At 46.4% G+C, this 27,941-nt stretch overlaps 2 protein-coding genes across 3 annotated transcripts; one reads left to right on the forward strand and one right to left on the reverse strand.

Annotated features, from left to right (window-relative positions):
- Positions 1 to 220: 220 nt before the first annotated feature.
- On the reverse strand, positions 221 to 13,604 carry RBM18 (RNA binding motif protein 18). The gene is made up of 5 exons (XM_075055913.1): positions 13,492 to 13,604; positions 7,245 to 7,371; positions 5,878 to 5,964; positions 3,378 to 3,463; positions 221 to 1,989 (listed from the first exon to the last, which is right to left on the reverse strand). The coding sequence occupies exons 1-5, from the start codon at positions 13,602 to 13,604 to the stop codon at positions 1,830 to 1,832; spliced, it is 573 nt and encodes a 190-aa protein (XP_074912014.1). The 3' UTR covers positions 221 to 1,829.
- Positions 13,432 to 27,941, forward strand: MRRF (mitochondrial ribosome recycling factor). 2 transcript variants are annotated; one of them, XM_075055911.1, is made up of 7 exons: positions 13,432 to 13,623; positions 14,829 to 15,028; positions 15,486 to 15,641; positions 16,870 to 16,988; positions 19,899 to 19,990; positions 25,732 to 25,891; positions 27,392 to 27,941. In XM_075055911.1, exons 2-7 carry the CDS (start codon positions 14,854 to 14,856, stop codon positions 27,467 to 27,469), a joined length of 780 nt encoding a protein of 259 aa, XP_074912012.1. In that variant the 5' UTR covers positions 13,432 to 13,623; positions 14,829 to 14,853; the 3' UTR covers positions 27,470 to 27,941. The 2 variants fall into 2 exon arrangements, with proteins under 2 accessions (XP_074912012.1, XP_074912011.1); XM_075055910.1 differs by lacking the exon at positions 13,432 to 13,623 and adding an exon at positions 13,772 to 13,827.

Below are 27,941 nucleotides of genomic sequence, written 5' to 3' on the forward strand. Positions count from 1 at the left end.
TAAATGTTTATTTAGAGCTGTAAGAATTTCAACAAATTGTATTTAAATACAAATAAATATCAAAGTATGTTTCTGATGGGAACACGACGACATACCCGATTTGCATCTAGGTATTTTCTAAATTCCTAATAGTAATAGAATTGATTGCTGTTCTAAATAACGCAAATACAGATACGGAGGACCACAAACGTTAGACCACACAAGAACAAAACACAGGCTGTTCACAGAGGAATGTAAACGGGTGTTATTGACATTCATAGGGGTACAAACTCCCAATGATACTACTTTTCTCTTTACTCAGGTACCCAAAAACTAGAAAACAAGTATTTAACATCACGAGACCTACTTTTGAACAATTCAGGCTTTTAACAATCCATCCATCATAGACATGCACAGGTCCATTCCAGATGCTCGGTTCGGAAGCAGGAAGCGTGCTCTGCTTGGAGGTAGGTGCGCCGCTGTAGGAATATAAACCTTACTTTGCCATGCCAGTGAGCAACACCTGCGTACAGAAACCAGGGGCTGTTTAAAAATTACTTCGTTCCCTCTTGTTTGAAACCACTGTTAACCAGCTTGGGGAAGCAACTCAAGAGCGACCGACGAGGTAAAGATTCACCACTGACAGGACTAGAGAGAGCAGGCATCGGCAAAATCAGACCAGTATCTCCTGGAATCAAGCGCACACGTTCTCCAACATCCCCCCCGCACACACACTCACAGCACTCTGTGTGTACTAAGGAGAAAACGCTGCCAGGCAATGTTTTTTCCTCACATTTCTATTTTGCAGATAACGTTTAGGGAGAAAGATGTGCTGCAGCTCAAATGGTTTAAGCAAAATGCTGTCTGCCAGACTTGTAAATTAAGCACCTGGTGCAGGTATTCCTCAGCACACAGCAGAACCATTTCTCCACAAACACTTGTGCCACTTTACACCAAGAGGCAACCGACCACCTCTACCGGTCAGTGAAAACCACAAGTTGGACTGGTTGGTGGGCAAACGCTGAGGTCACGTGCTTGACAGATGTCTCGGAGGCTGCAGTGTTATTCTCACGCTGTCACATCTGGTTTATGAAGAGCTGCCACTGAAGGGGATTACTGAACGAAACATTAGATATGTCACTGCTGCGCTCTGAGGCTTAGGGCATGGCACAGACCTCAGTGGTGTGTAAATACACTAATTCCTACATGGAGGCACATACCTACAGCCTAAATGACACTGAAAATACCTGTGCTGTGTCATTATCTTAAGGTTATTGCATCACAAAGGAACACCTTAAAGTTTGCAAATCAAAATGCAAAACAAATTTGCTTTGGTGCATATAAAGTATTGCATGCACAGTTACTAAAAGTGTTGCAAAATCTATTTAAAATGAGTTTTATTGAGATGAAAAAGTTTTCCATGGTAACTACAGAATGTTAATCAAAACCAAGTGCTTCCCCTCCATTAAAAACACGAATCGGAATACTTTTTGTTCAAAAATACTTTAAAAAGTAATCAGTTAAATGGAGTATTTTTGGATGTGCTTTACTCCACACACTGGTTACTGTTTCTAATCTTGCTAATGAATGCACACTAACGAGAGGTTGTCTGCGTGTTCATCAGAGGCTTTGAAGGGAACCTACTTTTCTGAACAGCGTTCAGCTGTGAAGCTGCGCTGGCAGTAAGGAGTATTCAGCAGACCACCTAAGGTGTTACAAAACACTGTGCCACGTACAGTGGTGGTGTGCTCAGGTGGCAGTATCCTTCTCACTCTACAAAGTACAAAAGCATCAGAGGATTCCAGGTATACAAAGCAGTGTTTCTTGCTACCATTATCCATTCATAAGCATCATCTTCTAGATTTCCAGGCAGCTCTGGAATAAGGAGTAGTCCTTTTCTTATCCGGTGGTTTGAAGTAAGAATAAACAGGTGCTGCAGGGTATTCCGCATCTGGATTTTCTGCCATCATTTTCAGCTTGGCTTCGATGGCCTTTATTTTTGCACTGACACTGGAAAGAGGAAAAGCAGAAGAGAAAATGAGCTTGATCTTCACATGGAATCAGACTACAGCAATCCAGAGATTTTGTTGACAGGCAAATACTTAGTCACACGAGGAGGGGCTAGGCAGCCCCCATCGCTGCACTCACAAGCAGCATGAAGTTGGGAGGCAGGAATCTACTGCTTAAAGCCCACGCTATTTCATTTCAACCCTCAGCGCAGATTTGCTTCTCCAAGATATATTACAGCACCACAAAATAACGGTCCTTGCACCTACTCAGCACTTTCTTGAGGACACTGAGCGAGACAAGTACACAACAAGGCTTCCTACCTCATGTAAAATGATGTCATTTAAAGAGGTCTGAGCATGTGCAGCAGAGAGCGCAGCTCAGACAAGGCTGCTGGAAACAGCAGAGAAATGAAAGCCAGACTTCCTCCCAGCTACAAGACCGCTTGGGATGGGAAAACCCCAGACTCTAATTAGGTCAGGAAGAAACATTATTTCAGCATTAGCAGGGTTTATCCCAGAGGGAGAAGCTATCCTAGGTTACACCCCAAATTCCTAGGACTTTTGTTATTCACTGTCCTCCATTGGGTATGGACCGAGGAATGTTCCCTTCTCTGCTGTGGCTTCTTGCAGCATCCATCCTCACTAAAACAACTCCTTCGTGCCACTGACGTAGCTAACAATCTGCATGGCTCAAGTCTCTCTACTCATTACTTCCTAGCATGTTCCTTCTGAATTCCAAGCTCATTTTATCTATAGGCAAATTCATTATCCCCAGTCCCAGTTCCTTATAGGGTTCTACTGACAGAACACACAGGAAAAATCACATAGCCTTTCACTCACACTGTGAATTAGCAAAGCAGCACTACGTGCTTTAGGTAAACAGAGGGACTGGAGAGTTTAACCACATCCCACAGAGAAGACCTACCGGCCCTAATGCTGGCAAAAAAAAAAAAAAAAATAAAAAAAAAATTATGTGAAGTACTACCTGTGATTGTTTTAATCGTTTGCCACTATAGCAGAAATTCTTGCTCATAAGAAATTCTTGCTTACTCAAATTAGTACAGTACAAAACCTCTCACTGATATTCATATGAAGAAATGCAAAGCACATTCTGCCCATAGGAGCTGGAATGTTACATATTCCCAATTCCTCTCCTCACGTCTTTTTCTTCCTACTGCCCTAGTAGCTTCACACATTAGAAAATGAACTTCAAGTCTGAAGTGTCCGACGTCAGATGAGTTACTGTGCAGCATGAGGCCCTTTTAAAAACAGCTTTGCTGCCACGTTAGATTTTTAGCGCAAATGTGATGCCAACAAGTCTTGATCTTATTGAAATTGGAAGAAGTTAGTTCCCTGCCACTCCCGGCTTGGTCACCTCTCATCTCCTACCTTAGGTTAGACTGGGGTGGCTCCGTGCTGGAAGATGGCTCCAGACTGATTGGAAGGATCTTCTCATTTTTATTGTGATCATATCTCTGTGAACAAGAGATTAAGGACTGAAGTCAGCTGGAATTACGAACAAAGAAACATTTGCCCACAGATACACTTTAAAGCTGGATTAACATCACTTCAGAATTTGTGAAGCTTTTGCTAGGAATTATTTTGGTGGCTGTCATGGTTTAACCCCAGCCAGCAACTAAGCACCACGCAGCTGCTTGCTCACTCCACTCCCCCAGCGGGATGGGGAGAGAATCAGGAAAAAAAAAAAAAAAAAAAAAAGAAAAACTTGTGGGTTGAGATAAGAACAGTTTAATATGATAGAAAGGAAGAAAATAATGATTATAATAATAACAATAATAAAATGACAATAATGACAATAATAATAATAGAACTGGAATATACAAAACAAGTGATGCACAGTGCAATTGCTCACCACTCGCCGACTGATGCCCGAGCAGCAACCTGCCCCCCCCCCATTTATATACTAGACGTGACGTCACATGGTATGGAATACCCCTTTGGCCAGTTTGGGTCAGCTGGCCTGGCTGTGTCCCCTCCCAACTTCTTGTGCCCCTCCAGCCCTCTTGCTGGCTGAAAAATCTTTGACTTCGTCTAAACACTACTTAGCAACAACTGAAAATACTGGTGTGTTATGAACATTCTTCTCATACTGAATCCAAAACGTAACACTATACCAGCTACTGGAAAGAAAATTAACTATCCCAGCCAAAACCAGGACAGTGACCAAACACTGAAACAAATCCCAACCATAGTCATTTGTTAGTACCAATATGGAATGTAGACTCTGACACTGAACATTTATGTGCATTGTACTATGGATCCTTAAACCTTACCCTGTCTTATCACTTCTTGTTCCCCTCTATACAAGGCATGAAGCAAAGATGATAAATTTTAAGGTAACTACTGTACTGTATTGCTATGCTCTTTATACAGACATTGTGCAGTCAGGAGGTAGCCCAAGCACATGACTGTACAAAATCGTGCAGTGCTGGGAGCAAAGGGAAAATAAGAAAAAAAAAAAGAAAAGACCAGTTAGGAACCACCTCCGTTCTGTAGAAAGCAGCTTGTGAGTCTGTCATCTCTGCGGGCAACGGGCCTCCTGAACTATTTGCAGTGTTCTGCTTCCTTATTTCGCTTGGCACACAGTCAGGTTTGTTTTTCAGCAGGGCTGCTCAAACCAACAGTATCTGGTAAGCCTTGGCCACTCATCCTTAAACTACTTAGCATGGTGCTGGTATTGTCTAAAAGAAACACTTGTTACAATAAGCCAAAGTTTTGTGTTGTTAAATCTTTCCATTCACAGATTAGAAAGTGCCATGCAAACTGAACTGATTATTTATGCATGTTCTTCACCATACCCTGGACAGCCAAGCACTGCGCTACCCCGCTGAACTCCCAGCTGAGCAGACACTCACTCCTCTGGCTGAAACTCCTTTTACGGCCTGATCACTCTTCAGGCATCCGGAAGCACGTGGCACTCTAGTAGCTACAGAGCTAAAGAAAATGGAGACTTGGATTTGCGCAAGCTTGGATGTGCTGACAAGAGCCTGGAGCCCTTGAAGCCAGTAATTAAAACAACATGGTCTCCTTTAACGAAGATACCTGTTTGGGCTTTTTCTAGCATCCAAAACAGATGCACTAGTACACTTGATAAGAGAAAGGGTAGGAAGCTGCTTGTAGGATAATCGACACATGCTAAAAGCAAACTACCCAAAGGAAAATAGCAACGAGCAGCTCCCCTCCCCCCTCCCTGAAAATCCATTTATCTGCAAAGAAAGTTATTCAAAATAAATTGCTTTATCAAATACGAGATAGTAAATAACTGCAGAAGAAACAAGACAAGAATTTGAAAAAATTAAAACAAGGATGTTCCAGAAGGTGCTGCCTAAGTTAATATTAAAAACGTGATGTTTTATTTGACAGAGCAAGCAATAAAAGGATATTTAGCTTAGATGTGAAATATGTTGCTTTAAAGTCGGAAGTAATTAGAGCGGCTGCCACATGAGTGCTTTCAGAAGTGGAACAAAGTACTTGGTAATTGGGAATTTCCATGCATCTCCTATCCAAAAAGGGAGCAAAACCGCAAAGGGAAAGATTCAAACCTTCAGCCAATCACTCACTAAGTTTGGGAAAAGTTAAAACGTGGACATTTATAGATGTAATCTGTTCACACCGCTCGTATCAGAAACTCCCTTACAAAGAACATCAGGTTAAATGGCCTATTCTTACGCAGAGCTAATCCAGCACAGTTCAGGTAGACAAGAGTAGTGGTAGATTGTTAATACCGTTTCTGTGAGAGTTATTTCCTAAAATAGACTGAAATTATCTTGCCAGGCTAAGACAGCCTTGATAAGAATTGTTCCTTAATATTAAAAGTTTTTCAATTTTGCAAGTTAAAAGCAATTCTTATTTACAACTCCCACCTTACCTTGACTTGTGCATGTGCCCACCGCACCACCAATTTCTTGGAAAGGGCCAGCTTCCCATTGAGACACTGGATCGCCTTTTCTGCTTCCTGCACAGGAAGACAGTTCAATAAACAAAGCAAGTCTTTAGTCAAAACCGACTCAGATGTAAAGAGCCTTTTTTCTTTGTTAATCAGTCTTCTGTAAGTACAGCTAACTGACAGCAAAGAAAGTTTATCCCATTGTATCCCAGTCCAGGAATATCTTTGGAAGACTCCAACATCTGAGTAACCAGACTTTTATCAGCCTTACTGGTTTATTCTTTCACTTGTTTGGGGGGAGGAAATGGGGAAAATGGTCAGGACTTTTGAAAATACCAAACACAGAGGCTACTGGAACAGCATTCTGAGGGAGGTTTGTGCTACAGGAGTTTCTCTAGAAAATACTGTGACTCATTACAGTGATTACACGTGCCTCATTAACACCTATCTATGCTTATTCCAGATCCTGCTCATGTGCACTGGGGACATTATCCATTTGGTCCTGTTCTAGGCTCAGCAGTGGAATCTCAGTGTTGGGACATTCCCATAAAACTTGATTCACAGCAGTTGAAGATTTATGTTGCAATGCTGTTCCACCTTGCTACGAATAATTTTCTAGAGCTAACACACTGTGCCAGGGCTCTTCTGACATCCTTACCAGCAATTGCACAGCAAAAGAATGGGGTCATACAACCATACAATGGGGTCATACAGACAAGCAGTCTCTATACACACTGTTCTTCCTAACTTTTGAACGATTCTAGCAGAATTATGACAAAATAACTACAACTCTGATGTTGCAGGTGAGCGTGACTTGAAATTTTGATTTGTAACAAGAGCTAAAACCCCAAATGGACAGCCAGGGGCAGTTCACTCCAGGACGCTGCAGATGTGTCATGTTGTACATCCAGCAGCATCGCGCAAGTTGGTGTTTGTGCATTCATGAAGCCAAAAGAAAAACTAGGAGGACTTCAGAGCAGTTCTGGATTTCAGATGGTCTGGCAGGCTGATCCAAGGCTCTGCATGGATCACAGCATCTCCACGGTACAACTCCATGAGCTTACTACAAAAGTGGACCAAAGAACTGGCCCCTTCTGATTAGCATTAGAAAGCAAGATTCAGGAAAAGACAGCAGAGGAGAAAGGAAATCACTATTGCTACTTCCAGGAGCAGTCACAAAGTGGCTGTCACAGAGTGGAGCTGTTATGAGTCTGTGGGTTTGTGTGGACGAGGTATTTTAATTTATCCCTTCCTGTTCTAGTTTTACATTAACAAAAAAAAAAAAAAAAAAAAAAGATGGGGAAAGAAGCCAGGCATTTAAATCAGAATTTTAGATAAAAGCAACATACCTGTTTGGTTTCAAAGTTTACAAAACAGTAACCCCTCGGCTGCCCCTCCAGAGCACCGGACTTGTGAAAGAGAAAGTCAAATTGCTTTACTTTGCCAAACTTCTGAAGGAGTTTGAGAAGGTGGTATCTGAAGGGGAGAGAAGACATTTATGACACCTTCCACCACTTTGAAAGTGAGGAGATAGAGAGGAACCCCCCGACACACACGCACGTTTCACACTCAGTAACATAAGCAGTTCAGTTGTGTCATTCATGTATTTCCAAATACCCACAGAGGTGGGTGCCCTGTACATCAACTCTTCAGCATCCATAGCTCAGAGCTGCATTATCAGCAATTGCTCTAAAACCCCAAGGCACAAAGCTTCCCTCTCAGCAGTGCTAGCTGAAGGGCATGCAGAAGATCTACTAATAGCTGGCTTTTGGACAATTATGCAATGGCTCCCTAGGCTCTGGGAGGGCTTTGCCTCCTGCCTCTCTAAATCACACCTACTTTCAAGCATAAACATCATGTGTCCCCCTCCCTAGCCCTGACGTGACCACCTGAAGCTCCATCCCACATACTCCTCTCCTTGCACAAGCAGTCCTAGCCCACAGTCCACAGCACCCTGCATCCCTCAGGATTCCCATTATTCCTGCTGCCTTCTCTCTCCCTGTACAAGCACTGCTAGTCCCACCCCTTCTCTGTGCCAAGCAGTATCGGTGCACTGACAAGGACATGGCCAGATCATACAGAAATGCAGCCCCTCTCTCACTTGCCTGGTAGAGGTGGGGAAGCAGGAAGACAGAAGAATAAGCAGAACAAACTGCAACCAGGAATTGACAGTAGACCAGGCAAAAAAGGGCACCGGGCAGACCTGAGTATCATCCAGGCCAAATCTGCCAGTGCTTCTGGCTCAGCCAGCCTTTCAGCAACATGCACATGAAAGTCAGACACTTATTTAGCCAATTATCTTCCTGCCATCCAGTGGGAAGTGTGCTGTTTCCAATAAAACTGGGAAAGCCGAGTAAATCTGTCTGCTTAGTATCCAGTGCACTGAGCAACTTAAAATAAGGAGCACATTTGTTGTACAGACCACATCTAATCCTGAAAGTTCTTTGCAGATTTTTTTTGGTTCCCTGGGATCAAAGTGTTTAACAACGCTAGCTGACCTAGAAGGAAAATGACACCTATTACTAGTTCACTGCCTGACCCTATCCCTAGCGTTTAAGAATTGCCTAAGGATTTAATAAGGCCATCTTAGTCAGGACTCCTCTTCTCCTGATCAGCTGTACAGCATTCATTAGCAAGACATGTAGTCTATGCCCAATTTTCAGCTTGCAGGATAACACTCAGTGCTCTGAAAGCCTACCAGGATAACTCAAAGTGCAGATGGAGCACCAGGCACTGGATGAAACCTTGCATGTCCAGACATGAACGGTCAGTAGTGGCCCAAGACAGCCAAATACACCAGGCAACTTTAGGGACAGTCTAAATAGGAAGGGCAGACAACATTTTTCCTAATAAAGCCTGATAGGATGTTTGAAAAGGGCTTTAGCCCTTTGTTAAGCTTCAGGAGCCAGGCAAGAAAGTTCCAGGAATGTGAGTCATCTCACAGGATGGGTCACGGTGGACATTCAGGATATGCACTTTTAAAGAGGTGAAGGTGCAGCAAGTGTTCAGATGAGCAGTGCAGATGCAGAAGGGCCAAGTTACCTCCCAGGGGAATATGCACATTGTAATTGATTATGGAAGGCTTCCCACATCCTTCGGAATAGAGATGAAGCACATGGTCTTTCAAGAGGCCTACAAACCCTCAGTCTCTGCTCAGATGGCAAAGGAGACAGAAAAGCAAGAGCCGGAAAAAAAAGGAGCTGGTTACACAGTCGCCAAGTTTCACCACCACACCTCAAGCTACCAACAAGCAGTCACAGACATACAAGTAAAAACACTGACTTTGGAGATGTGATGTATCTATAAAACCCCTCCTGTTGAACTTTCAGAGCTTCCAAAATGTGTAAATGCACCTCAGGTTTGTTTCTGTAAACATATTGTATGAAAAGCACTTCCAATTTTAGTGGTATGAAAATAAAGTCCTTATCACTAGAATGCTGCTCCTCTTTTGGCAAGTACAGAGGCAGTGGAAGGGCAACTATTATTTTCACTGCATTCTGTTCAGCAGCAACAAAACCCTGCAGTTGCCCTGCTAAAAGCAACACTTTGTGTTTTGTTTTTTTTTTCCCCGAGAACCTCTGCATTCAAATAGTACTTTCTTAGAAGCAAAGTGGTAGTTGTTTCTTTAAAACAAATTTCATTAAGAGTCTAGAAGAACCTATGTAATTATTTTATTTAGAATCTTTAGGACGTAGATGATGCAAATGCTATTTTCCAACCATGCATGCAATTTTTACAACTGCAGATGACCTACTCTTCATGGAACAGCTCGAACTGAAGTCTTGTACAACTAAAAGTTTCAGGCTGTGATTATGACTTGTTACTGTTAATATAGCAAGGGCATTAACAGTAAGTTGACAAATAGTTCTCCAAGCCAAGAGGACTTCAGTACTGAAGGAAGACACATCACGGAAAACCCAAAGCTTTAAAAAAAAAAAAGTGAGAACATGTAAAAAGCTTTACTATGGCAATGACTTGGGTTATCCAGAGCTTGGAAGTTATTCGCACAGATGTGGCCTCACTGTGCTGTGCAGATCACCGCAGCCAACCTCAATTTCCACTTCCTGTCATCTGATGTGAATGCGAGACAAACCAGCAGCTCCCCCATTTCCTTTTCCTCCACTCTTCCTCCTGGCACCCTGAGTGCTATTCAAACACAGGCAAGGCTTCCTCTGAACAATGCTGTCCCAAGGATACCGCAAAGGTACCGGGCCACATGCGAAACCTATTATTGCGAAGAATTTGCCCCACTGGGAGTCAGTAGGAGTCTGTAACAACAACTTACGCACATATTGTTTTCTAGGTGAGACTCATCACGATGGGATCCTAGACAAGTGGCAGAACAGCCGAGGAAGTTGAACACCCGCTATTTCATACCCATGGAAAATGAATGGTCATTCAAAGGCTACTGGAAACTAGATAATATGTATGTGTAACTACAGAGCTGAAAATGAAATTTTTGCCTGTCCAAAATGTTGAAAAGTCTCAAAAGGCTTTACAAACAGGAATGGGCAGAGGCAGTCCTACTCTGCTTGCCACACAGCAGATGTGACTAAAGTACAGGTTTTTCCCCCAGAGACAGGAGCACTGAGAGGTGATGTGAACAAACAGTTGTGCCACAGCACATCTCCTATCCTACTGTGCAGCTGGGGGACAAATGCTGCACCACACAATGCTCACGGTGATGGTGAGGAGACTCCACAGCTTCCTTGCTCAGTGATACCAAACCCAGAACTGACCATCTGCTGCTCTCCTCGTGCACTGCCATGGCAGGCCCCACAGCAGGGATCATTCAGCATCAGAAGTGCCTGGAGACAGTGTCCTGTGTCATGAACAGCTGCAAGGTCCTATGGTGCCCGCTTGCCTCCTTCCAGCTCTAAAAATATGCTCAGTAGACTCCTGATACTATCTTCTTCCACAGGCAGAACAATCTTTTAAGGATGCTGGATAAAAGAAGTCACCCAAACAAACAAACATTACTGGTAAGGAGGAATGCCCACCAAAAGACCCACCATACCCCAGTATGTAGGGTATGCCAGTGTTCAGGATCCTTTGAGACTCCCAGTTGACTCACAGTTACTCAGTATGTGCAACAGCCTCCTATAAGCCATCAACTTGCAGGCTGTAATTTGTGGGCAGCCCTACATTTATAAATTCCTATTACTGCAGCTTGTGCTCAAATGTGTACGTTACCTATTAACTCCCTAGTGCTTGATTGCAGCTGTAGGTTGCTCTCTAAATGGAAGTCTTGGAGTAATTCAAGACTTTCTGAACTCATTTCTGTTCGAGAAAGTCACAACCAGTTATTAACTCTGCTAACAACTCAATCAACTTTACTCCGTCTTAAACAAATCTAACATAGAAATTGCAGAGGCAACCCTTTAAAGATCAGATAAAAGCAGCAAATGAAGAAACAGCTATTTAGTTTTCAGGTGTATGTTTTCAGTCATATGATTAGTAACCTCAGCAGGGATAATTCAGATGAGCAAGTATGAGCAGAGATGTAAGCCCTTAGGATAAGAAAGTAAGGGCCAAGATGAGTTATAGAAACTTACTGACCTGACACAGAACCACACTCTTTCTCTCTATGCTGAGAACGTGTTAAAAGAAACTTCCTCTTTTTTTTTATTTACAAGGAAACAGAGATTACAATACAGTTTGCAAGAGAGAATAGCCATTTTTAAAGCAAAACCAAAAGCAAGAATTATAAAGCCTAGAATAAGCAACAAGCACTGTCACTCATCACTGGGCAAACTTTAAACATTTAGTAGCATGGAAGCACCCCTAGGTTTGATGGCACTGGAGAACGAAGCCCCTTGCCCACAGCTGTGACGCTGCTCTGGACACAGTCCCTGGCAGCGAGGGTACCAGGGCAGCCGTGCCCCACACCTGGACTGCTGAATCCATGCATCTGCAATAGGTTATTTGAAAATGAACAGCCTGCCCATGCAAGAAGCCAGCTGAAGCCCACAAAACTCATTTCATCTTATCTATGAAAACACTAAATTTTGCCACATAAAGCTATTACTTGTCTGGCCTAGATTCAGAGGAACAAGCTAGACTGAAAGGGTCTTTAAAAACACCATTAATGATCACCCTGGGAAGTGAAGGACCTAATGCATTTACAAACACCCACTATTCTTCCCCTCACACTAACCCAGTTTCCTGAATCTTCAAGGACCCAGTAAACAACACGCTCAAGAACTCCTATATCTAATTTTATGTGGTCAGTGAATGTGGACAAACCAGAGTAACATCGCTGTGGGATAAAAATGGTAATTAATGCAGAAGCCACCCAAAGCTGAATGGCTGAAAAGCACAATGCATTAATGATTCCATTTAGAGGCTATTAGAAAACTGCTCTGTTAAGATGAACCACATTTAGAATAAAAACCTAGCAAGCACCTGCACACACACAAAAAGAAGCAGGAAGAAAAAGTATTCCATGACAGATATATACAATAGTCAATCAAAAATGCTTGTTTCTTAGAAGTGTATAAACCCCAAACTGTTTTGTTTTGGGTTTTTTTAATACAACCTACTTATTTCTCAGCACACTATCCAAATATTGGACAGCAAGTCATATTTCCTTGACAATTTAGCTGTGCAAATATTATGTTTGTTCAGAAGATAATTATCTGTAGTCTGGAGAAAACACAAAATGCATACACACACGTTTGATTTATATGCTTATACACCATAAGCAGCCAGTCACACTGTGCCCTACCTCGTTACCACTCAGCTACTCCAGTAACTGTCCTCTGTACAACCTGACACCAGCAAAATAACAACAAAAGGCTCTTAGTCACCCTCACAGTCTCAAAACTAAAATTCTAACATTTCCCTAGTTTAGAAAACAAGGATGTTTTCAACTCCTGGGCTTCCAGAGCCCGAGCGGTGGCTCAGAGCACCGCTGTGTGCAGTAGTTAGGCACTTACCTCTGAGCCCAAGGTCTGTGGGGCCAGCGCAGCCCTGGAGACACCCCACATACACAAAGCCCCCCGTGAAGCCCCCAAACGTCAGGCCATCCGCTGCCAGGTGGCGGCACTGACCAGACACAGGGCCGCCCACCCAGTGCCATGGGAGCTGGGACCAGCTGGCAAATCCACCGGAGTGGGCGACCATCACCCCTCACTGTGGGGGCAGAGCCAAGAGGTGACTGTGCTCCTGCCGCCTGCTCTGCCCTCCTGGGCCCGGGGGGCACCCCCAACGCGGGTCCCCCAAACTGTCACCCACCCCACACCCGCCCGAGCCCCCCCCCCCGGCACCGGAGGGTGGGCAGCGCTCGGACCTAACGCTGGGCCCTCGGGGGCAGCCAGGGCTGGGGAGGGACAGGGCAGGAGCTGGCGAGGGGACACCAGGGAGGGCAGGAGATGTGGCACTGCCCCGGGGGGGCTGCGCTGCCGGTGGGGGGGGGGGGAACAACGGCCCCGTCCATGGGGGTAACGGGGGGCGGGGGGGGTCGGTACCGCTGCTGGGGGCGGGGTAGCGGGAGGGAGGCGGCGTCCCCGAGGGACCGGAGGAGGCGGGCCCGCTGACGGGGAGAGGGGGTGTGGGTGTACCGGGAGGGCCGGTGCCGCGCTCGGAGTCACTCACTCGGTGATCTTGGGGTCGAGGTTGCCGATCCAGAGGCGGTGCCCGTCCTGCAGGGCGCCCTCGGAGAGGATGGAGGCGTTCTCCAGCGGCAGCGTCTGGCGCCCCGGCTCCATGGCTCTGCGGAGGGCACCAGTGAGAGCGGGGCAGGGCGGGGGGGACGCGGGCCGGGGCCGAGGGGACGGGCCGGGGCCGCACTCACCATGACACCGCGGGACCGCGGAGGCCGCGGCCGCTCCGTCCTCGCGTAGGCCTCGCCCCGCCCTTGGCGCCGCTTTCTGACGTCACGCCGCCGCGCGGCGCGATGACGCCGGCAGGAAGGCGAAGGGCTGCGCGACGGTGAGGCAGGCGGCGGGCGGACGCACGCCCTTCCCCTCCCCTCCGCCGCCCCCGGTCCCCAATCCCCGGTCCTCCAATCTTCGGTCCCCGGTCCTCCAATCTCCGGTCCCCAATCTCCGGTCCCGGGCCTCCGCGGAGCACCGGGGGAGCGCGCGGGCGGGGCGGGGCCGGGCCGGCGCGTCCTGAGGAGAGGGAACCGGCGGGGGGCGTGGCCAGATGAGAGGCGTGGCCTTGTGTCATGGGGTTGTGTGGAGTCGGGTAAAGGGGCGGGGCATCGCGCGGGGAGGGGGCGGGGTCTTTCCCGCGGTGGGCGGGGCCTGCGCGCACGTGTGGCGGGGTCCGGGAGCCCCGCGGGGTCCCCGCCGCCGGGCTCCGGGTTGGGGCGGGGGGGGGGGAGCAGTCGTCGTACCCCGAGCACGGGGGTTGGGTGACCCCGGGACCGTCGTCGGAGCGGCGGAGAGGAGCCCGCGGCCGGGAACGGCCGGTCCCTCCGGTGGCCGGCAGCGGCGGCTTCCCGGCTCCCGCAGCCATCGCGGTCTTGTCCGGGAGGGACCGAGTTTTCCGTCTGTGGTTGTGCAGATCTGAGCGCAGCAGAGCCGCAGCTGCAGGAACGCCTCCGAGCCCCGGGCGGCCCAGGCTGAAATAACTCCTGTAAACACGGGGGAGCCTGCGGGGGGTTGGGGCCTGAAACCTCCTGTGACAGAAATTAAAGTGCCTACTCAGCTGGCGTGCAAATACCAGATAGTTTGACGAGCTGTTCCTGCTTAGCAGACGCGGCTTTTGCCTCACTTGCCCGTGTCCCTCTGGTCAGATGTGCAAAGGCTGCGCAGATAATGTGGGTACAGGCTGGCTGCCACTGAGCCCCTTCCGCTGAATTTACCTCTTGGTCACTGCAGTACGCCCACACCCGCTGCCTACAGTGTTGAACTGTCACCTTGCACTGATAGGTACAGCTAAGACCTGCATCTGTTTCTTTTTAGCATGCCTTTTCTCTTTTCCAGGTGAGTTAGAGAAGAGCTGTAAACGATGGCTATGGCACTAAGGTGCTTCCGTCATCTGCCTTCCCTGCTTTATCGTTCTTCGTTCACAACGATACGGGGGCTGCCGCAGGCTCCTGCAGGCTGCCCAGCCCTGCTCCTGGATGGCTGCAGGCAGTGTGTCCATCAGATGCTGCTGACCAGACAGCTAGCTACCAAAAAAGGTGAAGGCGGCAGGCTTTTTCCTAGTGTTTGCAACCCCTCAGTACGTTGCTAGAATTTCTTTTCTTATCCCTTTTATCTCATGTACCAGTATTGATCTAACTTAGGCAGAACGCAGCTCTGGAGGAGCTGGTTTGCCTGACAGTGTTGCAGCGTACAGGAAACCTTAGCCCTTCCCATGGGAGAGGTGCCACAGGGAGTTGCTGCTGCTGCGCTGGGGCAGTAGGTAGCAATCGTCACAGTCCAGGCTGGAGTCAATGCACACAGCATGACCTACAAGTATATTTTGACTTATGTACTCAAGAGCTGGGCTATTTACTCATTAAAAAATATCGTTACTTTGGTTTATCTTGGACTCTATTCTGAATCTAGCAGGGGTCTTAATATCTTCTTTCTACATTCTAATGCAGCAACTAACTGTTGTCAGAAATAGAAATTAATTTTATGTGTAATCTGCAGCTAAAGGTAAAGGGCAGAGTCAAGCCAGAGTGAATATCAGTGCTGCCCTAGTTGAGGATATTATCAATTTGGAGGAAACCAATGAAGACATGCAGGCAGTGGTAGAAGCTCTGAAAGAAGATTTCAGCAGAAATCTCAGTGTTAGAACATCACAAGGTTGGTAACTTTCTTGTATCATGCTCTATTGCCTGTAAATAAGGATATCAATCCTAGTAATGGAGAACTCTGATTTTTTCAAAATTGATTTTCTTTTTATTGAGTTATTCACTGGGCACCCAATTACTACAACCTTGACATCCCCAACTAAAGGCTTTCTTCACCCTGAGCTTGACCAGGAAGAATCCATTTTTGTTAACAGCTTCCTGGAAATAGCTTTTGTAAGTGGGAGATGTCAAAAGTGTCTAACTGAACTGTTTGCAGATGTGATGAAGCAGCAGGTTGTCAGCTAATGGTGCAGTAGGGCAGGAAAAATCCAATTGCCATTAAATTAGCCTTTTGGAAATTGCCATCAGGCTGGTGTCTGGCATATACAAACTACTTTTGCTGTGGTTAGTGACCTTTACAAGCCTTGTTCACTTAGTGAATTTTGTGTTTTAGGAAGAAATGTGAATATATTTGACTAAGCTACAGTTACTATAACACTCTGAACGTACATATTTGTAAGTAGTATCAAGTTTCAGGGATAAAATTTTAACATTAAACAATGACCAAATTTGAATCATTCACCACCCCAGCTCTGGCAGGGGAACTTCAGTCTTTAATGGGGTTGGAAAGTGTAGCTCAGTCTCTTAACTATTTATTTTAACTATAGGTATTTTTTTTAATTGCACTGATAAAGTACCTCTTGTCCCGTGTGCCTTTTGGCCTGTTAACATTTTGCAGCAGAAACTAGAGAGCAGATTAAGAGTAGCTCGGGGAGAAACTGAATACTTTAAATTAGGCAGCGTACAACACCTCCTCTTGGGACTTGGAACAAAAAAATGGGGGGTTTAAGAGAACACTGCTAAGTTAAAGACAATAGTTGTCTTGATTTTTATAACAACATTTTGATTTTCTTTTAAGTTCTAAGAATTAAAAAATAATTATTTTCTTTTAATTCTTAACAATCTTGCTTAGTTTTCCTATTCTAGTACCAAAACCAAGAGTTCTGTTTCCATGTTTTCGTGCTTTAGAGTAATGTTGAAATATTTAGCTTGCAAGTACCACAGGGGATGCATGAACATAAACGGCACCTGAAGTCTGAATAAACACATTTTTTTTTCTTTTGTAACATCTGTATTTTGCACACCAGAAGGGAAGTGGGACACTGCGTATGTGTTTTTCTTCAGCATCGCTGTGAACTGCTGTATCATACTGAAACTCCCCTGTGTTTGGTTCTTTTGAGGGGCCCTTGATCACATAATCGTGATGACTAAAGATGGGAAGTTTCCGCTGAACCAGCTGGGGCAGATCTCACAGAAGTCACCGCAACTCATTATAGTGAACATGACCAATTTTCCAGAGGTAAGAACACGTTACCGAAGGCATTGCGAGGGGAGGTAATTACCACGGGAACAAACAGGTTGATGCTGAGCAAAGGAACATTTAGACAAAATCAGTCAAACCTGGCAGGGCTGAGAGCTCTGGCTGGGCTGCGTGTCACTTTGCAGCTGATGCAATCCAGAAACGGTATTTTGCTGCTGACTGCATGGGGCGAGCGACTCTTCAGCCCTGCCTGGTGCACAGAGCATCTCACGTGCAGCGGCACAGGGTCAGATGAGAGTTCAGTGCTGCCCGTCAGGCTGTGATTGCTCTCAGGGTTGCATCCAATAAATGCTACAGTATGAGGGGTTTGCTTTGGGGACTGGTTTCCCATCACTTGGATCTGCAAGAGCTTGGTTGAAAAGTGGTGCTGAGCGTGTGGCAGACGAGATGCCTGGATTAACTGTGCCCTGCCAGGTTTTCCCATGGTTTTACGGCACCCAGTAGTCTTGAGCATGTACACACTCTCCTTTGGTTCACCTGAATTACACACATGGAAGCAATGTTGCATCTGCCCCACTGTATTTATGTCATTTCAGTTCCTTATGAAAATGTGACCATGCACAGAACCAGGCATGTAGTTGGAATAGTCTGTGGTTGTGCTGGGGACACCATCAAACTCCTCTACAACTTGCTTACTTATCACAAGGGCTGGTGACACCCCCTGAGAGCTCATGGAAGAAGCTGCTGATGTAGCCTACGAGCTTCTGAAAAGCCTCCCTGGTAGGACTTCAGCGGGGCCCGTGCTAAGTGTTGTCCTAGGGCCTGACTCAGGCACTGCTGAGGTTAGCGAGGTCCTCCCTTGGCAGTGCCTGCAGGGCAGAACCCGAATTAGGTGCTTTGACCCATCCACTGGGAGAGCCGACTTCCTTTAATTTTCTGCAGGAGCCTTAGTTAGACTTGCCCCTAAATGAGGCAGCAAATCTGAATCCCACCTCAGGATCAAGCACTAGTGCTCCCCTGCAGCGGGCTCACACAGATAGAGCTGGGCAGCCCTGCTGATAGGAGCAGTAACGAGCGCAAGGTTAGCTATTCATCCCGCTCCAGGTCTGGAGGTTTGCCAAAGCTTATCTCTATTTATTTTGCAAAGGCTTTCCCCAATTAATTAAGTCAGCAAAGTCTCAGAGGAGGTCAGTGTAAGGCACTTGATAGCTAAGTGTTTCTTAAAGTGTATCCAGTGTGTATAATGGCTTTGAAGAATGAAGGCTCCCTCATCAGCGAGTGCACCGAGGTCCCTCGGAGTGCCAGAGCTGAGAGGACTGGGGAAGTCACTCCATGACTTAGCCTGTGTCCAAGCAGGAGCTCAGGCTGAGAAATGGGCATGTGAGAAATTAAATATCACACTACATAGTATTGCCTACCTTTGCTTTCTAAGCCAAAGGACCGTTTTTCATGTGAACTAGAGCTAGAACTGTTTCTCTCAACGCAGTTGTTTTATACCATAACTGTTCCATGGATAGATTGAACTCTTTAAAAGCATTGCAGACATGTTTACTTTATGTCATTATTTACAGCGTATAGTCAGTACTTCGTGGCATTGAAGAGCAAATAAAAATGCCTGAACAGTCTAGGAAACAAAATAATCATAGAAAAGGACTTGCAGGGCCAAATTCTGTTTGCCTGAGAGTTACAAAATCAAACAAGACTATGTTTTTTAAGCACAGCTATTTATTTCATGGGCTGCAAGAGGATGGGGGCAATATTGCAATATATCCCCTTTCTATCTCCTCCAATATGTGTGTTAAACAACACAGCTTTTACTGAGCATTTCCTTCCTACAGAGCAAGCACTGTCCGTAGAATAACACGTTTACATTCCTAACATGCTGAGATCATCTTGGTTACATTTTCTCTGCCCTTGTTGTGTTCTAGAGGACAGCAGTTATGTCTTACAAAACACGAGCAGAGCATTCGTTTTGTTCAGTGATGTCACACATCGGAGACCTGAACAAATACGCAGAGCTTTAGTTTGTGCCTCAGTTGACAAAAGCTGAACTTTATAAATACAGTCTACTGCAGCAGCCTGGAGCTAAAGTTAACGATGGGAAAGAGTATCAGAAATAGCAATGCGCCTTGTAGGAAATGCCATGCGAGTGCCACAAGAATACAGACTCGCTCGGTCTTGTTATTGTCAATGTCAAGAAGGAAGCAATCTGGCAGAGTGCTGCGGGAGCTCCTGGCAAAACTCTGATTTAACTGTAAAGCCTGACACTCTGTAAAGGTACGCCAGTGCCCTGGGATGGAGAAGGAAGCCTTTTAATTACTTTGCAGTTACCAGGCAAACCTGTGCACCCCACCTTTTAAGCAGAGCAGAGTGTCAGCCAGCAGTGGTGGAGTTTTGAGAAGTTAATCCTAAGTAATAAGCTGTAAAATAAACATAGAGCTGGGCACAGGCGCTCTTTCTCAGGCAACTGCTACTGCCCCAATTTAATGTGGTTAGGTTGTAGTGCTGAAGTGGTTAAGTTAGTTAACATTTCTAAATTGGCACTGTGTGATTTCTAGTGGGAAACATTCAACTGGAATTTTTAAATGCTCAGAATCTTTCATCTCCTTTGCCACAGTCAGGCTATGCCTTGGGAATTTATTGTGGTTTCACTCTGCGTTGCCTCAAACCATTCAAATAGTTTCAAAGAAGCAAAACAGTTTTCTTTTGTTGTTGCTTCCTTTCCCCTCTCCCCCCCTTCATGCCCCCCTACCCTGATACCAAGCGCGGCCGTAGTTTCCCATTCGGTTTGATCAAAGCTCTCTGCACCAATGTAACTTCCTGATCTTACTGGTAACAGAAGTAAATGTTTCCATGTTCCGTGGAGATGGATTGCCAACTATTGACAGAGTTCTGGCATATGGGAATGATTATTTCCTAATTCCCTTTACCTTTTGATCTGTTTTACAGAGCACAGCTGCAGCTACGAAGGCTATAAGGGAGAGCGGCATGAACCTGAACCCAGAAGTGGACGGGACAATAATTCGGGTGCCAATTCCTAAGTGAGTATTGATGCCTGCCTGAGTTCATCATCATGCAAGATAATGCAATAGGTTGCAGTGAGTGCCCTTCAGAGGGTAGGCATGCACGATTGCTGCAATGTTGTGATGTAGCTGCTTTCCAAATAGCTGTATTTCAGGTTCAGAAAAAAAGTCTGAGCCCCTAAAAGCATCTGGTGGAACCTCTTCCAAGTGTCTGAGCTCTAACTCACCACATTTTGGCATCTGATGGTTGGTCTTATTGTTCTTTATCTTCCCCCTGCAGAGGAAAACTTGGTCCTAGCTGGCTGCAGCCCTTTGCAGGAGACAGCCAAAGGCTTTTGAAGCTGTATTGCCTTAATTCAGGAGCTGCTTCTTTGCTGCCCCGCTGTAAATTCCTTGAATTACACCAGCGAAGACAGCAGTAATGCAGTAGTGAACCAGTAGTATTAGGGGTGAATAGCACCTTGCTAGAGAGAACACTAAAAGTAAGTGATGAAAGAAAGAGGGAGAAAATTGATAGCTTTGACTAAAATATCCACTCCCTCTTCTCGTGTAATACACATTCTGTAACTGATGGCTGCGTAGAAATTGTGGTATAGAAATTTGATTGAAAACCAGGCTGCTCCTGGCCAAGGACTGAGCATCACTTCCCTCACCCATCGCAGGTGTCTCCCAACCCTTGGACAAGGCAGGAGGTGCCACTACATCAGTGCTTCAGTTTGGATCAGGAGAGCGCTTTTGAAGCAATCCTGATGATACCTGATACCTGTTTAACGTGCTTTGGGCTGCAGCATGCTGGGGTCTCTGCCTGTGAACGGGATTCCTTTCAGATTAAACCAGAGAGGTACCGTCTGGGCGCGCACCGAGTGTTCCCCCACTGCGCACATGTATTCTGTTCCTGGGACCAGGCTGGACCCTGTGGTGAGCAAGACCTCCCAGCAGCTCCACTCGTACTGTGCTGCGCAACTCACTAGCATAGACATGGCCTCTAACAGGGGCAGTAGCACTGCTCACCCAGGTTTGGGTGGTGCGAGGAAAATTCACGAGTTCCTGGGGGTGCTCGGACCCTGCAGCAGTGGAGCCCTCTAAATACCCTGGACAGATGTGGATGTACGTGGTCTCACAGCCTGGGCTTACATGGCGCTGGGGTGCTGCGAACAATTCCCACAAAGGGTAAAGACAGCTCTGTACACTGCTTGTGCGCACAAACACCTTGCACGTGCGCTGCATTTTACAAGCAGGTGACTTCTCAGTAAAGATGAACCAAGTATTTCTTGTGCTTTAGATCTACTTTAAAAATTCTATGGAATTTTATCTAGCATTTTCATCAGAGAAGTCTAATTGCAGCTTTCCATTGCTGTCGGTGAGAGGGAATGACATTATCATTCTATTTGCTGATTTTCCTTTCCTGTGTTCCCTGCCCTTCCCCCATTCCTCAGGAGAGGAGGCAGAGGAGGAGGAGGGCACCATTATCTTCATAATTGCTGAGGCTCCCGGGTTGCTGCACAGTGGTTTGATTGTTAATGGGCACTTGGGTCATCCTTGAATATGAATTGCAGGGGAGGAAACTCCAAAACTGCAAATCCCAATCTTTTAAAAAATACTGTTTTTTAAACAAACATGTACGGTCTGTCACTATCTTTTGTGGTGCTGCAGAGCGAAAACAAGTCTTCTCTCCCCAGGGAAGATCTGCCTAGTGTGCTCCCTTGTTCCTCTGGTATGTAAGGGTTGCTGCTCCTGGCCTCTTTCCCCCTGGCTGCTTGGCAGCCCTGGGAGTCCTGAGTTAAAGAGGTTTTCAGAGGTTTTTGGCCTGGGAGACGTGCCCTGCAGATCTGCCCTCGCAGGCACCTTCAGTCCCGTTCACTCACCCGCTCTTCAGTAACACGAGTGGGTCTTTCAGAGTTTCATCCGCTTACCAAAAAGACAAGCGGACAGTTTCAACCTTTTAAAACCTTCTAATGCAAAGCAGGGCAGAAGTAATAAAATTCTCCTAGAGGCCTCTCTTATATCCCTGAATTACTTTTAAAAATTTTCTAAGTTTTTCATTTTCCCAACTCTAAAGGTGTTTACAAAAGAATATATGACTGACAGATGCAGTGAAATTGCCAAAATTATGGCAGGTGTGCAAAATGAGCAAACAAATCAGAAATTAAGAGACAATATTGTTTCTGCAGAAATTGGCTCTTTCATGAGGGGAGGCACAGGAAAAATAAAATCAAACCTGAATTGTCCTTACCTGTCATTAAAAACACTTTTTAGTCTGACCTATCAAGCTGGACACATATGCATCATATTTTGCCTTATGCAGGTCCAGCTATGCTTCAGTGCTTGAGAGTGTTTCAGCTGAGCATTTTAACATGGAGTTTACTTTTCATTATTTACTCTATTAGTTTAGATTTTGCATTGCAGTTTTAACAGAAAAAATACACTCATTTCGTTCATGTTTACTTCTGCTGCCTGCTAGGATCCCCTCTGCTCCCTAAGGCATTCGCCTGTTTGTGTTGCTAGCACTGCATAGGCAATATTTATTTGTGTAAAAAGTATTCTCTGAGGGTTTAAAAAATTAAAAAAAAAAAAAAGAAAGAAAACCAGCCATGGGAACATTTGTATTGGTTGATCTTTTGGCCGAATTTGACCTGACCTTGTGTCTTCTATGGTATTGCCTCATTTTTAGATTCATCTTTTTTGGACCCATTGTGTTGCACTGGATATTGTTTGTAAATTAGTAATATTTTTATACATGCTTTACTGAAAACCAGATGACTCATTTGAAAGTTTAATGACTCATTGTGAGTTTTTTTTCCTTTGCCCTTTAAGAAATATGCAAAGATACCTACTATGGGGAGAAAGGACTAAAAAAAATTTCATTTGAAAAAAACCCAAAGCTGTTTCTCAGCTGCCTTGCTCTGGATCGCCCATCATCAGAAGTCTCTTGCTTGCTTCTTGTTGAGCAATATATGTTGCACCCTGTGTTTATCTGCAATTATGCATGCAGAGTATTTAGTTAAGCCTACTTTCCTTTAACTGATCTCTCTCCTTCACAGGAAATTCCTAGCATTTGAGGTACAGAAATTACTCTTACCCGCATAAGTGTCTTGCCTTGGAGACGAGATGTGGCCGGTGTCATCCTCCCTGTGGGTCTGCTCCTGCTGTATGCGGGGACAGGAGCATCCAAGGGTTGCAGTGCTTAAACCGCTGGTCTCTGGGGGAAGCAGAAAAAGAGGAGATGTTACCCGTGGGGCGGTGTGTGTTTCTGAACACCCCGGCTCGTCAGTCACTGGGCTCTGTCCTGATCCTGCCAGGACAGGACCGTCCCCGGGGGAACGGCAGGATTTGAGCCCGCTGCTCCTTGAGCTGCAGGGGAGGGCGGCATTCCCGCGGGGGAGAGCAGAAGGGGCAACAGGCAGGGACGTTGTCCTTGTTCCCCAATTCTGGCACTCCTTCCCCAGGTTCAGTTCGTGCTTTTTTTTGGCTTTAAAGAGGGGCTAGGGGCAATGGGTACTAGACAGAAAAGAAAACATATCTAAGAACAGCTTGGAAGTCCCAGATCTGGGGGCAGGATTAAACAACTGTCCTTAGAAACCGTGGGCCTGGCTTGTGTTGATGGATTCCTTAACCAGAAACAGCATCTGCTTGAAAAAGTGTCCGTTTCTGGCATTGTTGGTAGCATTGCTGAGAATTTACACACAGTCTGGCTGGAACATAAAACCCTCTGAGAAACTCCACGGCACTGCGCAGTGATAAAAAGAAATTGGTGTTAATAAAGACAGACAAGGAGGCATGAAAGCTGTGACCCTGTGCCAAGAAGCATAGGAAATCTGGCGGAGCTGCATAAACAAAAACATTTCCTTAAAGGCTCGGCAGCCCCAAGCAGGCAAGTGATACCCTCGGCACAATTTGCAAAAGCTGAGCAGGAGCGGGAAGGAGAATAGCTGACGGCAAGCTCAGTCTCCCAGAGCTGAGGCAGTCCTGTGGTGGACCGGCTTGCCTCGCCACCCAGCAGGAGATGGGAGAGATTTCTAGCTCCCTCCTCCAAGTTTAGCAGCTGGGATTGACTCCCCACCCCCCAAAAAAGCTGCCTGAGAATCTGACCTCACCCAGACCTCTGTTTGTGAGCCGGCTTTGCTGGTTTCGCATGTGCCACGGGACCTCTGGCTGGGGAGATCGAACACGAGAAGCCCTAAAGGCAGTGATGTTGGGATGCAGAGGAAACCAGAAGTAACGCCGCTCACTTCTAATTAGGGGTTCGGTCCAGGCTTGAGCCTCCACTAACCAGAAGCCTCTTGCCACACATGAAATTCACTGGCCATCTCCCTCTGGCTGGACAGACTGGGGGGACCGAGCCACTGCCTGCGGGGTGCCCCCAGCTGAGGGCAGCATGCCTGCGAGGGGACACCGGGGATGGGTCGTTGCTCAGCTTTTCTAGCGATCCCCAATTCCTGTAATTACTAATCTGTTCTGGGAAGCCTATTCCTTCTTGCACCGTGAAATAAAGATAACTGGTGAGAACCCCGTAACGCACACCCGTGCAGGGGCAGAGCTGCCTTGGGAGCCCTCACTCCACGTTTCCTGAGCTCTCTGCAGGAAGAGTCTTGGCCTCAGTGTTTTGGTGACCCAGGCTGTTGCAGCCAATTTCTAAATACTCCTGTGAAATGTTTATTTTGCAATATCTTCTGCGAGCAGACGGGTGCTCTCTTGCTAGCGAGTCTCAGTGAGCGCACCGGGGTTTTTCATTCTCAAGGCGGTCTGGAAACTTCAATAGCCATGAAAATAATTAAAATATTATTGTTAAGCACTAGCAGTTGATGTTGACAGTGATCAGCTGTAGGTGCTGGAGCATTACCAGAGCAGAGGTGACATGTCAGCCATTCCTGTGCCTTATTCAGATGGGCAGACTCCCTAATCACTTGCAGTTTTTAGTATGGGGTGGAAAGTAGAGCATTTTCTTGTGGGACCACAGCAGTTACTGGCCCCGCATCAGGAGGGAAGGTGGACCTGAAGTTCTCCTGGGCCGAGTTACCTGTGGCTAGCCATGTCTAGCATCGTCCTCGTGTCAAACCAGGCATTCACATCATCTTGGTGGAAAAACCTGGTCGTGATGAGCCGGAATAACGTTGAGTGAAACATAAACTCTGTAGCTTCCAGATACGTAATTCGGGCTCTTCAGTTGCAGGAAGACGATGCTGAGTTTCAGGAAGGGACGGAGGTTTCCTCCCAGCTTTGCGGGATTACACTTTCAGCTCCATCTCTCAGGTCTGGAGCTGGATTTTCCCTCTTTCCCACAGATGCTTTGGCAACAGAAAAAAGGAAAGTCTGAACATTTCAGCATGACTTTCAGGCACTGCAGTGACAACTATAAAACAAGTAAGATTCAGTCCAAGTCCCTCAGCTTAGGGCTATGCTGGGAACTTTCCATTCTAGGCTCAAGACTTGGGGTGCACAGCCTTGGTGATGCTGCGCAGAGATGGCCGATTCACTCAGGTGGACCAAAACAGGATAAAAACATGCCCTGAGCTGTTAAGTCCCTCTGCCCTTGTGACGTAGGGCCTCCACGCAGAGCGAGCTCTATCTTATCTATCTTTTGGGTATCCCTGTGCAGCCCAGCTCAGTACTGCACAGCAGCTCTGTCTAGGCCAGTCAGAGAGGTGCTGCAGCAGAGAGGATCACGGCATTTACCCAAAGTCCATTGCAGAAAATTAATCTGGCTGTGCTACACATGACACTTTTTCCTTTTGGTGTTTTTTCTTTCTCCTCACTGCTAGGGTGACGAGAGAGCACAGGGAGAGCCTGGCCAAGCTTGCCAAGCAGTCCACCAACAAGTCCAAAGAGGCCCTGAGAAAGGTGCGAAGCAAAAGCATCAACCAGGTAAAGAAGTTCAAGAACAAAGTGTCTGAAGATACCATCTGGCTGCTAGAAAAGCAGGTAATTTTTTTTTCTTTCTGCCATATTGTGATGTTTCACAGCTCAATGGTGGGTTTGTCCCAGCCCTTGCTGACAGATCTCCAGCACTGAGAACCCAGCTGGGGAATGGGTGGCCCTGGGCTGAATATTTTTGGACTCCGCAATGGCTGTTGTATTTGCTTTTTCTGTGTGAGATTTGGAGCTTCAATCTCAAAGCCAAATTTATGATATGAACCAGTGTAAGCTGACACAGGAAAAAAAATGTTCCCCAAAAGCTTTCATACTACAAGGGATTGTTGCACAAACCAGCTGAACGCGGGGAGCAGAACAACCCACGTCCATAGCTTTACTGCCATTTACTCAGTGCCTGGTCACTGCAAAACAGCTGGTGTTAATGAGGATTGCTCCAGTTTGTTATTAATGAAAAGGCTAGCAAGATTATCTCTGTTAGGATTTTTTGGCTCCAATTCAGGAAAATACTTAAGCACATGCCTAATTCCCTAAGAGCAGATGTCACTAAAGTCAATTACTTGGGCATAAACTCAGGCACAAGCCTAAGTGTTTTGCTGAATTGATGCCTCTGAAGGCAGGCCATTACTTTTTAGCTGTTTGTTTATTAACAGCTAAAGTTAGATACATTGCAAATGCTTCAGGACAGTTCTCTGTGTGCTCACAAAAATAAACATTGATATACAGAGTATTTGTGCAAGCAGGAAAAATGGCTATGCTATTGTAACTGAATCCTGTTGGGAAGCAGTTCTCCCAGAGCAGACAGATGGTTTTCTGCATTTGTAGAGGTAGCGTCTCAAGTCTAATTTTTGTTTGTACCCAAATTTTTCAGCATGAAGAAAGGTCATCGTCATATACCTCGGACCTTGAGAGCATCTTAATCAGTCCCGTAAAACTAGTGCATAACCCCCCCCGCCAGGTGCTCCAGCCTTTATCTGCACTCACTCAAATAAGCCCATGCACATTTTGGCCCCGTTTACATGCTTGCCATGTCCATCCCATGTTACCAGGAGACCTGATCCCTGGGCAGGGCTTTAACAATGGCCATTTATTTCTTTTTACAAGAAATAAACACATCTGTTACTTGATGTGTGAATACTAAGGCTGCACTCCTGCTATTACCTAGTTTGTTCTAATAGTGGAAAGGTTGCAGGAGGTAGTGAGGTAAGCGCTCTCTTCTCTGGTGCCAACACCAGCAGGTCTCTAACTCTGCCTTCCCCTGAAGTCATTCCGTTAAGTCAGTCACTTGTGAAGCTCCGCCAAGAGTTTGTGTTGTATGTCCCTTTTCAGAGCCTTTGACCAGTCCCTGCTCTCAATATACAGATGCAACACGGGCACAGAATCACTCAGGGCTGGTGGGAGCCCCCGGGAAGAGCCAGTCATTGCCCCAGCGCTATTTTGGGTTTTATTAGGACTTCAGGCTTTGTTCCAGGAGGTGATCCAGTCACTCCTTTCCCTTTAAACTCTGGCATCACCTAGCATACGACTCAGACTTGTACTATGTTGCCACAGATCCAGCAAATGGCAGACAGCACTGCGGCAGAGATGGACAAGCTGCTGGCAGCGAAGACCAAGGAGCTGCTTGGATAAGCACCATCCCGATGGACACACTCCCCCCCTCGAGCAAGAACGGACTGCCACGCACCCCGGTGGCCATCCCTGCCTGGAGTCAGCAGCCTCGGGTGACGGGCAGGGGTGGTTTTGCCAGACCTCCGGAGCACCTCTGTGCTTCGGCTGCTCCCATTCCCCATCTTGGATTGTACTGGAGGGAGGGAGGAACTCTCCTCGCTGTTCTTCTTTTAGGTGGCAACAGAATTGGGTGAACTACGATGAAAAATAATACAGCAGGAAGGAGGACTGGATGGTGCTGGAAGGGCTCCCACACAGAAGCCAAGGCACAGGAGGAACGACTGCCCCGCTCGCCTTGCACGCCAGCGCATTTGCATCCCAGCACCTCGCAGCCTGGCAGAAGCAAGGACTATGCGCAAGGGAAACCTGCGCTGCCCTGCTGTGAACCTTGGCATTTATTTTTGCTTAAAATAAAGTCAAAATGAGATATGAA

This window comes from Buteo buteo, chromosome 23 (genome assembly GCF_964188355.1).
Source record: "Buteo buteo chromosome 23, bButBut1.hap1.1, whole genome shotgun sequence".
Classification (NCBI taxonomy): Eukaryota; Metazoa; Chordata; class Aves; order Accipitriformes; family Accipitridae; genus Buteo; species Buteo buteo.